This window comes from Petaurus breviceps, unplaced genomic scaffold, assembly GCF_028583685.1.
Source record: "Petaurus breviceps papuanus isolate PSGF00001 unplaced genomic scaffold, PetGlider_PUasm1.0 685, whole genome shotgun sequence".
NCBI lineage: Eukaryota > Metazoa > Chordata > Mammalia > Diprotodontia > Petauridae > Petaurus > Petaurus breviceps.
The window spans coordinates 3660465-3674566 of NW_027186455.1; the positions used below are offsets into that span (position 1 = coordinate 3660465).

The 14102-nt window shown below is 39.9% G+C and overlaps 1 protein-coding gene across 2 annotated transcripts in view; it reads right to left on the minus strand.

Moving 5' to 3' along the window:
• Positions 1-3326: 3326 nt before the first annotated feature.
• The window catches only part of GFRA3 (GDNF family receptor alpha 3), a 26682-nt gene continuing 15906 nt past the window's right edge, over positions 3327-14102 (minus strand). For both annotated transcript variants that reach the window (XM_069104293.1, XM_069104292.1), the window contains one exon: positions 3327-4733. In XM_069104293.1, the coding sequence (XP_068960394.1) occupies positions 4708-4733 (26 nt within the window). In that variant the 3' untranslated portion in view covers positions 3327-4707. The remainder of the gene's footprint in view (positions 4734-14102) is intronic.

The following is a 14102-nucleotide window of genomic DNA, read 5'->3' on the forward strand; positions in this document are numbered from 1 at the left end:
CCCAACACAAGCAAACATTGATTGCCTACTAATGTGTATTGAATTTTAGCTAAATAAGGCCCCAGGTACCTGGAGAGAGCTCAAGCGAATCACTGTCAAAGGCTCTTAATTCTTTTTGTATTGATTCCGCAGCTAATGACATAACCTTCTCCTCTAATTAACTGACTCCTGCATTAGGCTATTCCTGCCCTTCTCCACTCCTGAGGAAGCTCCATTCATTCCCTGGCTGCAGGGCTAGGCTGGACTCTGACACCAAGAGACATACACAAGTGTTTCCAGCAGCACTCTTCCCTGAAACCATGTAGTCCCTAAGGAAAAGTTCAGTCCCTTAGGAACTTCTTCCCCCTCACTCTCTTTCTCCCCGCCTCAACTCCCCACTTCTCTCATTCCCTGAGGTTGGGCCTCTTAGATCCTAACATTGTTGCCTCCCATTTATCCCTCCCAGGAGCAAAAGGGGGCTTTCCAGAGTCTGGGTAACTCCATCATTCAAATAGCTTTTAAATAGTGTCTAATTTGTGTTCTGTGAAGGCCTGTATGTTGTACAAGGAGGGTAACAGAGTTGGTCCCCAGAGCTAGAACCAGGAGCAGGCAAAGTGGAGATAGTCCCTGTAGCCACTTAGGATACTCCCTACAAGAGGGAAAATGAGGTGGGAGGAAATGCTTTTTAAATGACTTTTTAAATAAATGTACATATTTTTAGTGCCAGAAAATTCTGTTCTTCCTGACAGGCAAGGAATTTTTACTGATAAAATATAATACGTTTCCATGAAAGCTCAAAGCTTCTGGTGGGTGCACTTTTTTGAACCAGAAGGTAAATGCTAGCTTTTTCCTACTTCTGCTTTCCCTGATCTTGGGGAATTTATTAAAATTCTCATGAGAGGCTCAGAGCCAATTATTCATTCATTCACTTAAGGAATAGGTTTTGAGCCTTCCTGTTCATTCATTCCTTCAACATTCATACTGAGTACCTACTACGTATTAGGCTCTGTCCTTGGTGCTATAAGGAAAAGAGATGAACAAAACTTAGTCCATGAATATAGAGAGAATATTGTGGAGTCAGGTCTGACTCTTCATGACCCTCATGAACCATAGCACACTAGACCTTTCTCTCTTCCTTTATCTCTTGAAGTCTGTTCAAGTTCATGTTCATTGTTTCCACGACACTATCATCTCATCCTCTGCCATCCCCTTTTCTGTTTATCTTCAATTTTTCCCAAAATCAGGATCTTTTCCAATAAGTCCTTTCTTCTCATTATGGGGCCAATATATTTAAGCTTTAGCTTCAGTATTTGACCTTCCAGTGAATAGTCTGAATAAATTTCTTTAAGTATTGACTGATTTGACCTCCTTGCTGTCCAAGGGACTCTCAAAAGTCTTCTCTCACAATTCAAAAGTGTAAATTCAGCAGTGCTCAACTTTCCTTTTCAGCCAACTCTCACAGTCATACATTCCTACTGGAAAAACCATAGCTTTGACTACACGGACCTTTGTTGGCAAGGTGATGTCTCTGCTTTTTTTTTTTTTTAAAGCAATTGGGGTTAAGTAACTTGCTCAAGGTTACACGGCCAGTTATGATGTCTCTGCTTTTTAATATGCTGTTTAGACTTGTTATAGCTTTCATTCCAAGGAACAAGCATTTTTTCATTTACATGGCTGCAGTCGCTGTCTACATTGATCTTTGTTAACTTAGGATAAGCAACTCCATTTTGTGACTAAGTAATTATGTAAGTTGCTTTTCTGTAATAAGTTAGGGACTTGAGTAGTATAGTTTGGCAATGACATATATGTCACCCAAATTTGGTAAACAACTACTAATTATTTCTTTTTTTATTGAAAATCTATAAATAACTTATAAACACTAGTTTAGGAAACTAAAGTATTGACTGATAGTTTCCTTTCATCATATGCTTAGATCACCAATCAGAACTCACATGTAATTTGTAAATGCCCTTAGTTAGAACCATAAAAATTAACCCAAGTCCCCCCAGTCATCAGTTGGCTTTTGGGTGGCCACCAGAACTGATTCCTGCATTACTCAAATTCAGAGACTCAAGTATTGTGTTCACCCAAGAAGGGTACTAATTAACAAACACTTGTCAAAACATCACCTTGGAGAGAAACATAACTTCTAGCTGGGAAGAGAGGGATCCTAGGTATGAGCACCTAGATGAGACAATTGCTGGGACTCTTAGGAATCACATTGGTGGTTTATGTATGTTGATGTATGTATTGTTTGCATGCATTGATTAATAAAGTTTGATTCATTCATTGAGAAGTACAAGTCTAATTTAGTGTTTCCATTGCACTAGTTAGCAGATGTAACAGTAAATCAGTTTTGCACATATACCACACATAGCATTTGATGACAATGATGGGCTGCTGTTAAAAATATCCCATATAGATAGAAAGGAATTAGTGAAGATGGACTGAGGACTGACTTCCATTTTAGATCCATGAGTAACTGACGAAGGCTGGGACCAGTTTTATCTACAACCACATTTCTGTGGATGAGGTAAGGTAAACAGCTTTGCTGACACCCCATGTGAAGCTCAGAGCCTCTGGAGAGAACAAAGGGTGAGATACCAAGCCCTGTGCCTTAATGGCAGGATACTCCTTCCTCTCTAGATTCATATATTGCTGATTAGAACTGGGACTAAGTCCCATGGCAGCTGTACCTTTGCTGATACCTTCTGTTCTCCCTGGATAGAACAAAGGCTACATTACTGGACCCCTTCTCTCAGAAAAAGGGAATCTCTGTCTCTCTCTGTGTCTCTGTCTCTATGCCTCTCTTTGTGAGTCTCTCTCTGTCTCTGTCTTTCTCTCTTTTTCTCTCCCCCTATCAAAACAATATAATTCTTGCATCTCTCTCCCTGAGATAGGATTCTGTTAAAGATGCCCAAAGAGGAAAATAACTCTTATAATGATCTCAGGTATAATATTACCAAGTGTTAAGAGAAAATCTTTAAAAAGAAAATGTCATACCAGACCCATCTGTCCTGGTAGCATAGAGATCAGGTGGGACTTTGTAAGCAGCTACAATGTATTTACTGTGTAGACTTATAATCAATTTACTTTTCAGCAGATCTAGGAAGTACTTCAAGAGGCATGGCTAGACAAGGCAAGGATACTTAGACCAGCAGTCAGAGGCCTCATGACTTTGATGAAATCAAAACCACTGGAACAAAAAATTTTAAATCCCCCCTTGCAAGATGTTGGGAATTTCCTACTTAAGAAATTAGGAGAAAAGAACAAATTTGATTTTGCAGAGAAAAGTGTATCTCTTCCTTTGGAACTAGATAATAAGCTAAGAAATTATAAAAACAATGAACAGATGTTTTGAGTTTTATTAGAGGCATTATGCCAAAGAACTTTCAAACATAAGGAAACCAGAGCAGCAAGTAGAAGACAAAGAAGGAATAGTGACCCATTTGATGGCGGGTCAAATAATTCACTGCTGGGGGATAGCAGGATATGAATGACCCCTGGTGAGTCTTGTGTCCTTTACAAAAACAAAATTTTACATAGAGAGGAAATAACCACAAACTCTGAAACCAGAGTTTTCACTAGGACCGAGTTGAGCCAAATTTAAGACTTTGTTAAAAAAAAAAAAACCAGAAGACTTGGATGCCACTTGATTGTGAAGAATCTATCAACCATAGATAGGTTAAATGTTTGGGGATGATTAGTAAGGATAAAAGACTAACCCAAACTATTAAAACTATGACAGCAAAAGGTAGAGGGTTAGTGGAAGGCTAGTGGGCATGACATGGCTGAAGAACCAGCAAGAGAGACTGAGTGAGAGTGGTCAGACAAGCAGAAGGAGAACTGGAGGAGAGTAGTGTCATAAGAAACCAGGGAAGAGAGTATTCAGGAGGACGTTGATAAGCAGCAGCGTCAAATGTTGCAGGGAAGTAAAGAAGGATGAGCACTGAGAAAGGGCTGTTCGATGCAGAAAAGGCTTTTGACAAAATCCAACATTCATGTCTATTAAAAACTCTATAAATCACAGGAACAAATACATCTTTCCTTAACATAATAAATAGCATTAATCTAAACCCAAGAGCAAATATATGCAATGGAGAAATTAGAGACCTTTACCTCAGGGAAAAGCAAAGACCGTAGAAATGTTAACTATAACAATAAGATTAAAAAAGAGGGAATAACATAAACAAAAAGGAAATAAAATGATTGATTTTTGCAAATGATATGATAGTATACTTAGAGACTCCTAGAGAGTTAACTAAAAATTACTTGAAACAATAACTTTAGCAAAATAATAGGATATAAGATAAATCAGCACAAATCATCAGCATTCCTATATGCAACCAACAAAATGTAGCAAGACCTAGTAAGAGAAATTACATCCAAAATAACCACAGAAGCTACCAAATATTTTGTTTGTGATTTTTGATATTTTATTGATGTTCCTTTCTCTTTCTCTTTTTTGCATCTACCCACTAACTTTCCTCCCCTTCAGACTTTACCTGAAAATGTTTGTCTCCTTCTGCACCTCCAAGTTGTCACCTCTTTGCCAAAGGGCAGGAAGCATGTTCAAGGATTTATTTGAACAAACAAGAAAACAGTTTCCACAGTATGACAATATAGTCATAATTGGCAAATTGCTATTGATTATTCACAGTCACCATATATTTTTCCACTGCTTTTTTAGGTGATCAGAAACTTTCATTCTTCTGAGACGGTGGTATTCTATGATTCACAGTCATATAGCATTGCTAGAAGTGGTAAAAAAAAAAAAGATGAGTCTTATAATGATCATGAATTGACTCAAACTATTATCTAAATATATATATATATACGTATATACTTAATATTACAATAGAATATTACTGAGCCATTTGGAAGAGCAGATATGAAGAATTCATGAGCATATATTTGAAGTAATACAAAATGAAGAAAGAAAGAGCAGTCAAATAGGTAGGAGGAGAATTAAGGAGGAGGAGAATCATGGAAAAACCTAGGAAGGAGAGAGTATCCAAGAGAAGAGGGTGAGCAACAGTGTCAAAGACTGCAGGGGGTCCAAGAAGGTTGGAGATTAATAAAAAGGCCATTAATTTGGCAGTGAAGAGATCATTCATAATTGTGGCAGGAGCAGTTTTAGTTAAATAAGGTCTGAATCCAGACTGCAGAGGGTTTAGGGGTGAATGAGAGAAGAGGAAATGGAGATACCAATTGTAGCTGTTTTCTCAGAGTTTACCCACAAAAAGCAGGAGAAAAATCTGTTAAGTTGTAAGATCCTTGCTGGTAAGGACTGTCTTTTGACTCTTTGTGTATCCCTAGTGCTTAGCACAGTGCCTGGCACAGCATGTAGGCTGATATTAGTGGTGATGGGTGGATCAAGTGAAGGCTTTTTTAATGTGAGACAGATATGGGTGTGTTTGTAGAGCAGAGGAAGCAGACAGTAGACAAGGAATTACTAAGGACTAATGAGCTAGAGAGGGTAATAGTAGAGTCGATCTGCTGGAGAAGATAGGATGGGATGGGATAATTTGTGGATGAAGAAGGATTTGCTTTGGCAAGGAGAAGGCTATCTTTTCATGTGAGATTGCAATGAAGGAAGGCATAGTCAGAGAAGGCATCTAAGTGATGTAAAATGAAGAATAGGGAAGAAGAAAAAGCTCTCATTGAATAACTTCAATTTTTTCTATCAAGTCTGAGGCAAGATTCTCAGCTGAGAGGGTAAGGGAAAGAGTGCCATGGGGATAAAATTGGAATAATAGCTGGGGTGAGTGGAATTGTGAAGGTTAATTAGGGTGGTATAAAGGTTGCCTTGTTGTAGTGAGGGTCTAGTTGACAACACTGAGAGGCAATAAAATTGTGGTCAAATTTAATGGACAATATTATCAAAGTTAGAGCATACATCTTTCCTTTCTGTTGACAATCCGTAACATGGAAAGTGACTCATACTATTTGTTGCAATCATAATATTCCAATTTTGCTTAGCAATTTTCCAGGAAGATACTTTGGAGGGAGGAGGGACTAGAAGGGGAAAGAGGGGTTGTTTGAGTATTTCTTAATGCCCTGTCAGAACAAAATAAGTTGATTATTTTTAAGTGAAAAAAAGGGGGCTTTTTTTTTCACTCATAGAGAAACTTGAGGTTATTAGAAGAACTGCAAAATTCCCCAAATACTATCCAGCCCACTCTCTTCCTTTAATTCAATTGCAGCCCAATTATTGTCTCACTGAAGTGTCTGACCAAGACATTGATGTGATAGAAAATCTCAATGGACTGTCCATCTAGCAGCAAATTATAATCTGGGCAGTTGCTATTCTTCTTTTCCCTTGTTTTCCTTCATAAAAGATAGGCCAAACTGAAACAATTTTTGTATCTGATTTAGGGGGTTCTTAGGAGGCTTAACAATGATTTAATTATCACAATGTCATCTACAAACAGTAGCATCTGGAAGACCTTACCGTCTGTGGGGGATTCTCCCTTCCATTTGGATTTTATGCTGATTTTCCTTCAAGACAGTGGCTAGGACACTTAGCAAGCATACTTCTCTGTTGTATGCCTTACTCAATATTAAAAACCAGAGGGTCATTGAAAAGAGTACTTCTGTTGTATTGCTCAAGGAATTCTGTTTGATTTTTAACATATGCACTAGAAATGTTTTGTTATATCTTTCAGTCAAGGTGGATTAAAAAGATGTGCTCCAATCTGGAACTATGCCCAAGGGGCTATAAGTAATTTCATATCCTTTGACCCAGAAATTCTACTTCTAGTGTTGTATCCCAAAGAGATCATAGAAGTGGGAGGAAGACCCATATGTACAAAAATATTTATAGCAGCTCTTTTTGTGGTGGCAAAGAATTGGAAATTAAGGGGATGCCCATCAACTGTGGAATGGCTAAATAAGTTATGGTATAAGAATGTAATGGAATATTATTGTGCCATAACAAACGAAGAGCAGATGGACTTCATATTTACCTGGAGAGGCTTACACGAACTGATGCTGAGTGAGAAGAGCAGAACCAGGAAAAATTTGTACACAATTACATATACAATGTATGTGTGACAACCAACTTTGACAGACCAGACTCTTCTCAGAAATGCAGGCTATAAGTCAACTCCAAAAGACTTATGATGGAGAAAGATGTCTACAGTCAGAAAAGAACTAGAAAGAACAGAGTTTGAATGCAGATTGATGCAAACTACCTGCTCTCTTTCTTTTTCTTGTTTGGTTTTGTTTCCTCTTTCCCATTGTTCATTCCATCCAATACAATCCTTCTTTATAACCTGACTAATGTCTGATGTGAAAGTATTTGCAGATCCTATACTTGATTGTATGCCGCCATGGGGAGAGAGGGGAGGGAAGGGAAGGGAAGAAAATTTGAAACTCAAAGAACTGGAGAACTGAATCTTATAAACTCAAAGTAAACTAACAAATTAATAAAGACCAAAAAAAAAATTGTAGGGAAAGAACATATATACATAAAATAAAAATAAATAAATAAATAGATGTGCTCTGTGGTAGAATACTGTTAGTGAAGACCCATAGCACACTACCAGTGAAGATTTGAATCACAAAAGCAGCATAAAATAGATGATCAATGAGATATCCAAGTAGAAGAGGAAATGGACTGGTCAAGTAACAAGGTCAATGGATGACAAATAGCCCATGTGCTTCACTGGTATTCACTCAACATCAAGAGACCTAGTAGAAAGCTTCTACCCATTTCTAGGATTTCTAGTGGAAAACTTCTCCTTCATGTCATATATCTAGAGCTGGAAATCAAAGGTCATCTACTCCAATCCCCCTCATCTTACAGATGAGGAAACTGAGGCCTAGGGAGAGAAAAGGACTTGCCCAATATCTCACAGGTAAAAACAGAACTAGGATGAACCCTACATGCATCCAGGATGGATGTTGGATAGAGATCCTGTGAGAATTTATTGGAGTACCTAAACGAAAGTCAAACAGGATTAAAAAAGAAAAGGTATGTGTAGGTATTATCTGTACTATTTGAGAGAGTACAAATTCAATGAAGTTATAGAACTAGGTCGATTTAATTTCAGATTGAGCCCAATCTCCCAAACTGTTACACTCACACTCTGGTACAATGACAACTAATATATAAAATTTCAACCCAGACTATCGGATATTGGTTCATCATAGAAGAATTCCATCTTTTTCAATATTCTCGGTCAGTTTACTGTGGCAGAAAAGTAGGCCAATAGGATCATTGGTTTAGAGCTGGAAGGAATCTAAACACCACCTCGTCCAACCCCATCATTTAACAGGTGAGGAGTCAGAAGTCCAGGGTGGTCAAGTGATTTGAATGTCGTACAAACAGTAGGCATCAGATGTAGAATTTGAACCCTGGTGCTTTTATCCAGTGATCTTTCCACTGTACCACACTATCTCAAATACATTTGGGAAAGATTTTCAACAACATAGACTCGCCCAGAAAGGAATTAGGTAAAACCCTGACTTAATTGGAAAATTCAATTAAGCCAAACGCCCCATTCTCCAAACATTTCTGTTAATGGAGTTTTTACTATATTATTCATATCCCCGACACACCCATTTAGTAAATTAACATTCCAGTGTACAGAAGAGGACTGAATGGAGTAATTTAGATACTAGAAGAATTTTCTGCAGAATTAAGTCCAAATTTAAGGCCTTCTATGTTTTAGCCTTATCTCCCCCAGAAATATTTGTCTCCACTCTAGGAAACTAACAATTACAATGACAATTGCCATTTGTATAGCAGTTTAAAGGCTCCCAAGGCATTTTCCATGTGTTTTATCTCATCTAATCCACACAACAACCCCGTGAGTTAAGTTCCCTTGACTGAGAATACCTCCCACCCCTTTCTGTTGTCAAAATTCTGTTCATCCTTCAAAACAATCATGATAACATTTTTTGTCCATTCTACCACTTAGAGTCTTGCTTGGAACATTGAGAGGTTATATGACTTGGTCAAGGTCCCAGAGCTAGTATGTGTCAGAGGCAGGATTTGAACCGGAAAGTGGGCCTGCCATCCACTAAACCCATACTGTCTCTCAATATTAGCTTGCAACTGCAGTAATACTAATCCCCTCACTGCCACCTCATAGGATTGTCCTGAGGATGAAATGAAATATTTGACATTAAAGGACTTTTTAAATTGTAAAGGCACACATAAGACATTGTTATTATCCCCCTTCCCTCCTGGCTCCCATCCCACTCCTGGGAGCTCTTCCTAAGGCCAAGATTTCAGACAGCTCGGTGGGCCCAAAGGAAATGAAGAAAGAATCTACTTTGAACAGTCATCTGAAAGAGAACGGGAAACCATACCCCATACAGCATCTTGCACGGGCCAGATTCTTGTCTCAGTGTTGCTCAGTGTTGGCACAGCCTGGGTCCTCCTCCCTTCTCTCCCCATTCTTTTCATTCTCTCCCCAACACAGAGACTCTACACCCTACCCCCAGTCCTTCCCTAAGGAGACAACTCTCTTCTCCTTGCTTGGCTGAGTTCCTGACCGCTCTCTTCCTGGAAATCAATCCCCCTAGGCATATATCCACCCCCAGCTGCTAGCCCACCAAATCCACTGAATGCCCCAAGCTCCCTCCCTTATGCATACCCACCACCATCAGAGCCAGGCCTGGGAAGGAGCCCTACCCTGGGAGGGGGGAGCCCTACCCTGAGATGGGGGAACCATTGTGAATCAGAGGGTCTGTCCCTGAAAGACTGGGAAACAGAAGGAGGCTTTGTGGGGGAAAGTGGTTGGAAAGGTCCAGCAAAGCCCCGCCTGAGGCAAAACTGAGGAACAGGGTAAAGTTTGTTTTCAGTGCTATTCACCAGCTGACTTCTCTCTCCTATTTATTCTCTGTGATTTTGAAGGTTACAACTTCATAACCAGAGGCTGTGAAATCTAAAGACTATGGGGGGCGGGGGAGAAATAGCTCTGGCCTGAAGCCCCTGGACACCCAGCCCATGCACTGGCCTCTTGGGGATAGGGGTCAGCCTTCTCTGGCATAAAGGGGAGGCATCTCACACTGACCTCAAAATATAAAGAAGTCACTGAAGACAGGGTCAGCGGAAGGAATTCCTTGGACTTCAGTAGACTGAAGAGACAGAGAGGGGTCAGGGCAGGATGGGTCTGAGCAGGCTTGTTTGTCATTGTCTCCCCAGTAGAGGAAGGATCCAGTGTTTTTGTTCTCCCATCATTACTAACTCAGACACAGCCCCTGCTTCATCTTCTCCCTCACATACAGTTACCTCTGCTCTTCTCTCTTTTGGCTGCAGAGAAAACAGAAGGAACCCTAGGCTTGGGGATGCCAAATATAATTCAGATGTTCAGCTATTAAAGGCTCTAGTCCCCATCTTGTTTCCCTAAGGGAGCCTTAGGACCAAATATCCTGATCAACCAGAAACTTTCATGAGGTATTCTGGGTGGTCTGTCACACTCAAATGATCCCTATGGAGGTGAGTGGATGCAGAGACAATCCAGGTCACTCTCCTCCCAAGACCTCAAGAGGTTCTATTGGAAAACTTGGTGGGGCAGAGCCAAGATGGCAGAGTGAAGGCAGCAAGTTGCTCGAGCTCTTTTCCCCAAACCCCTCCAAATACCTATAGAAAATTATTCTAAATGAATTTTAGAGATGCAAAGCCCACAAAATGACAGAGTGAAACACATCTCCAGTTGAAGACATCCTGGAAGGCCAACAGGAAGGGTCTATCACAATGGGCTAAGAGCAGAGTGCAATCCTGCATGGGCTGTGCAGGCACAGACAGGGCCAGAGCAGGCCTTAAGGGACTGAATCACTGGCAGCTATGGAGGTTTCCAGACTTCTCAACCCACAAACACCAAAGACAAAGTAAAAGACCAGTGGGGAAATTCTGTTGGACTTGGGTGAGAGAAGAATAAGGTTCAGTCCCAGCCCACAGGGCAGTGGAGGTAGTAGTGGCTGGGGCATCCACAGTGGTGGTGGCAGCAGTGGTAGCAGTGGCTGCTTCTGGAGCTCCAGGCCCACAAATGATGGGGGGATCAAGCAGCTGATCAGAGAGGGTAATGGCTCTTGCTTTGTCCTGCTTAGATCTGGGTTGCACTCTTGGGTGGCGGTCCTGGGGTGAGAGGGAGTACTGGTGTGGCAGAGCTTGTGGAGGATGTTGAGAGGGGATCCTCCTCACAGTTCTGAGGCAGAAAAGAGTGCCTGTGGTCACTCACAGACCAGAGAATAGAGAGTGTTCTCCTTTGATCATATCACCTTAGAAGAACTGAAATTTCACAGGTGCCTTAGACGTAGCTCTGACAACAGCTGTGCAAAAGCCCAGAAATTTAGGACAGAGTACTCTCCAGTCTAGAAGCAGAGTCCTACTTTGGCAAAGAGCTCAAAAGTCAAGTAATTGGCTAGGAAACTGAGCAAACAGAAGGAAAAAAATCAGACTATAGAAATTTTCTTTGGTGACAAAGAAGACCAAAACATAGAACCCAGAAGACAACAAAATCAAAACTCCTGCACCAAAAGCCTCCAAGAAAAAATATGAATTGGTCACAGGCCATAGAGAAACTCAAAAAGGATTTTTAAAATCAAGTAAGAGAAGTAGAGGAAAAATTGGGAAGAGAAATGAAAGTGATGCAAGAAAATAATGAAAAATGAGTCAACAGCCTGCTAAAGGAGATCCAAAAAAAATAGTGAAGAAAATTACACCTTAAAAAATAGACTAACCCAAATGGCAAAAGAGGTCCAAAAAGCCAATGAGGAGAAGAATGCCTTAAAAAGCAGAGTTAGCCAAATGGCAAAGGAGGTCCAAAAGCTCACTGAATAAAATAATTGCTTCAAAATTAGAATGGAGGAAATATAAGCTAATGACTTTATGAAAAATCAAGATGTTATAAAACAGATCCAAAAGAATGAAAAAAATAAAAGACAATGTGAAATATCTCATCTGAAAAACAACTGACCTGGAAAATAGATCCAGGAGAGATCATTTAAAAATTATTGGACTACCTGAAAGCCATGATCAAAAAAAGAGCCTAGACATTATCAAGAAATTATCAAGGAAAACTTCCCTGATATTCTAGAACCACAGGGTAAAATAGAAATCGAAAGAATCCACTGACTGCCTCTTGATAAAGATCCCAAAAAGAAAACTCCTAGGAATATTATAGCCAAATTCCAGAGTTCCCAGGTCAAGGAGAAAATATTACAGGCAGTCAGGAAGAAACAATTTGAGTACTGTGGAAACACAATCAGGATAACACAAGATCTATCCACTTCTATGTTAAGGGATCAGAGGGCTTAAAATATGATATTAAAGAGGTCAAAGGAGCTAGGATTAAAACCAAGAATCACCTATCCAGTAAAACTGAGTATAATACTTCAGGAGAAAATATGGATATTCAATGAAATAGAGGACTTTCAAGCATTCTTGATGAAAAGACTAGAGCTGAACAGAAAATCTGATTTTCAAATACAAGAATCAAGAGAAGCATGAAAAGGTAAACAGGAAAGAGAAGTCATAAAGAACTTATTAAAGTTGAACTGTCTACATTCCTACATGGAAAGATGATATTTGTAACTCATGAGACTTTTCTCAGTATTAGGATAGTTGAAGGGAATATGCATATACACATATACATATATGTATATATGTGTGTATATGTGTATGTGTATGTGTGTATATGTATACATGGAGAGAGGGCACAGGGCGAGTTAAATATGAAGGAATGATATAACAATAAAATTAAGGGGTGAGAGAAATATATTGGGAGAAGGAGAAAGGGAGAGATAGAATAGGGTAAATTATCTCACATAAAAGAGGAAAGAGAAAGCAGTTACAATGGAGGGAAAGAGCAAGAAGGTGAAAGGGAATGAGTCAACATTACTTCATTGGACTTGGCTTAAGGAGGGAATAACATCCACACTCAGTTGGGTATCTTATGCTACAGGAAAATAGGGGGGAGGGGGGATCATAGAAGGGTGGGCAGATTAGGGGAGGGGACAGTCAGAAGCAAACACTTTTGAAAAGGGACAGGGTCAAAGGACAATATAGAATAAATGGGGGGCGGGATAGGATAGAGGGAAATATAGTTAGTCTTTCACAATATGACTACTATGGAACCGTTTTGCATAATTACACATGTATAACCTATATTGAATTGCTTGTCTTATCAATGGAGGGGGGTGGTGAGGAGGGAAGAAGGGACAAGATCTGGAACTCAAAATTTTAAAAACAAATGTTAAAAAAAAATGGATTTTGGAGCAGCCAGATAGCACAGCAAGTAAGAACACCGGCTCCAGTGTCAGGATGACCTGGGATCGAATCCCGGGCTCAGACACTTAGCACCCACCCAGAAACACCTGGCCGTGTAACCTTGAGCAAGTTACTTAACCCCAATTGCTTAAAAAAAAAAAATTGATTTTACATGCAACTGGGAAATAAGATATGTAGGTAAGGGGGTATAGAAATCCATCTTGCCCTACAAGAAAGTAAAGGGTAAGGGCGTAAGGAGGGGATGAGGATATAGAAGAGAGGTCAGACTAGGTAAAGAGGTAATCAGTGTGCTTGCCATCTTGGGGTGGGGGTAGTGGAGAGATGGGGAGAAAATTTGGAACTCAAAATCTTGTGGAAATGAACGTTGAAACTAAAAATAAATTAAAAAAAAAAAAAGAAAACTTGTCTCTTTTCTTTCCCCTGTTAAGGAATAGAGTAGGCCCTGGAAGGACCATAGGATCCCAGACCTAGAGATGGAAGAGAGCTTAGAGGTCTCCCCCCTTTTACGGAATGATGAACCTGAGGCCTGTGGTTACCAAAAATGACTTGTTCAAGGTCACCAAGCTAGTGAATGTCAGAGGCACAATTTGACTGGAGTCCTCTGAGGCTAGAGCCCATGGATGAGAGAATCTGGTAGGAGACGCACTGAATAGAGAGATACTCTAAGTCTTGAGTGTAAGGTCAAAGAAGAACAGAAGAGAAGGTGGAGTCAGGCTGCGAAAGACCTACGTGACAGGCTCAGAGTCAGTAGGGAGAGATTTCTATCCAAGGAAATTAAATTCAATTAAACAAACATGACCGATCTATGTGCAAGTCACTTCATAAGACTGAAGATGAAAATACCTTCAAGGTGTTGGCAGAATAATATATATATATA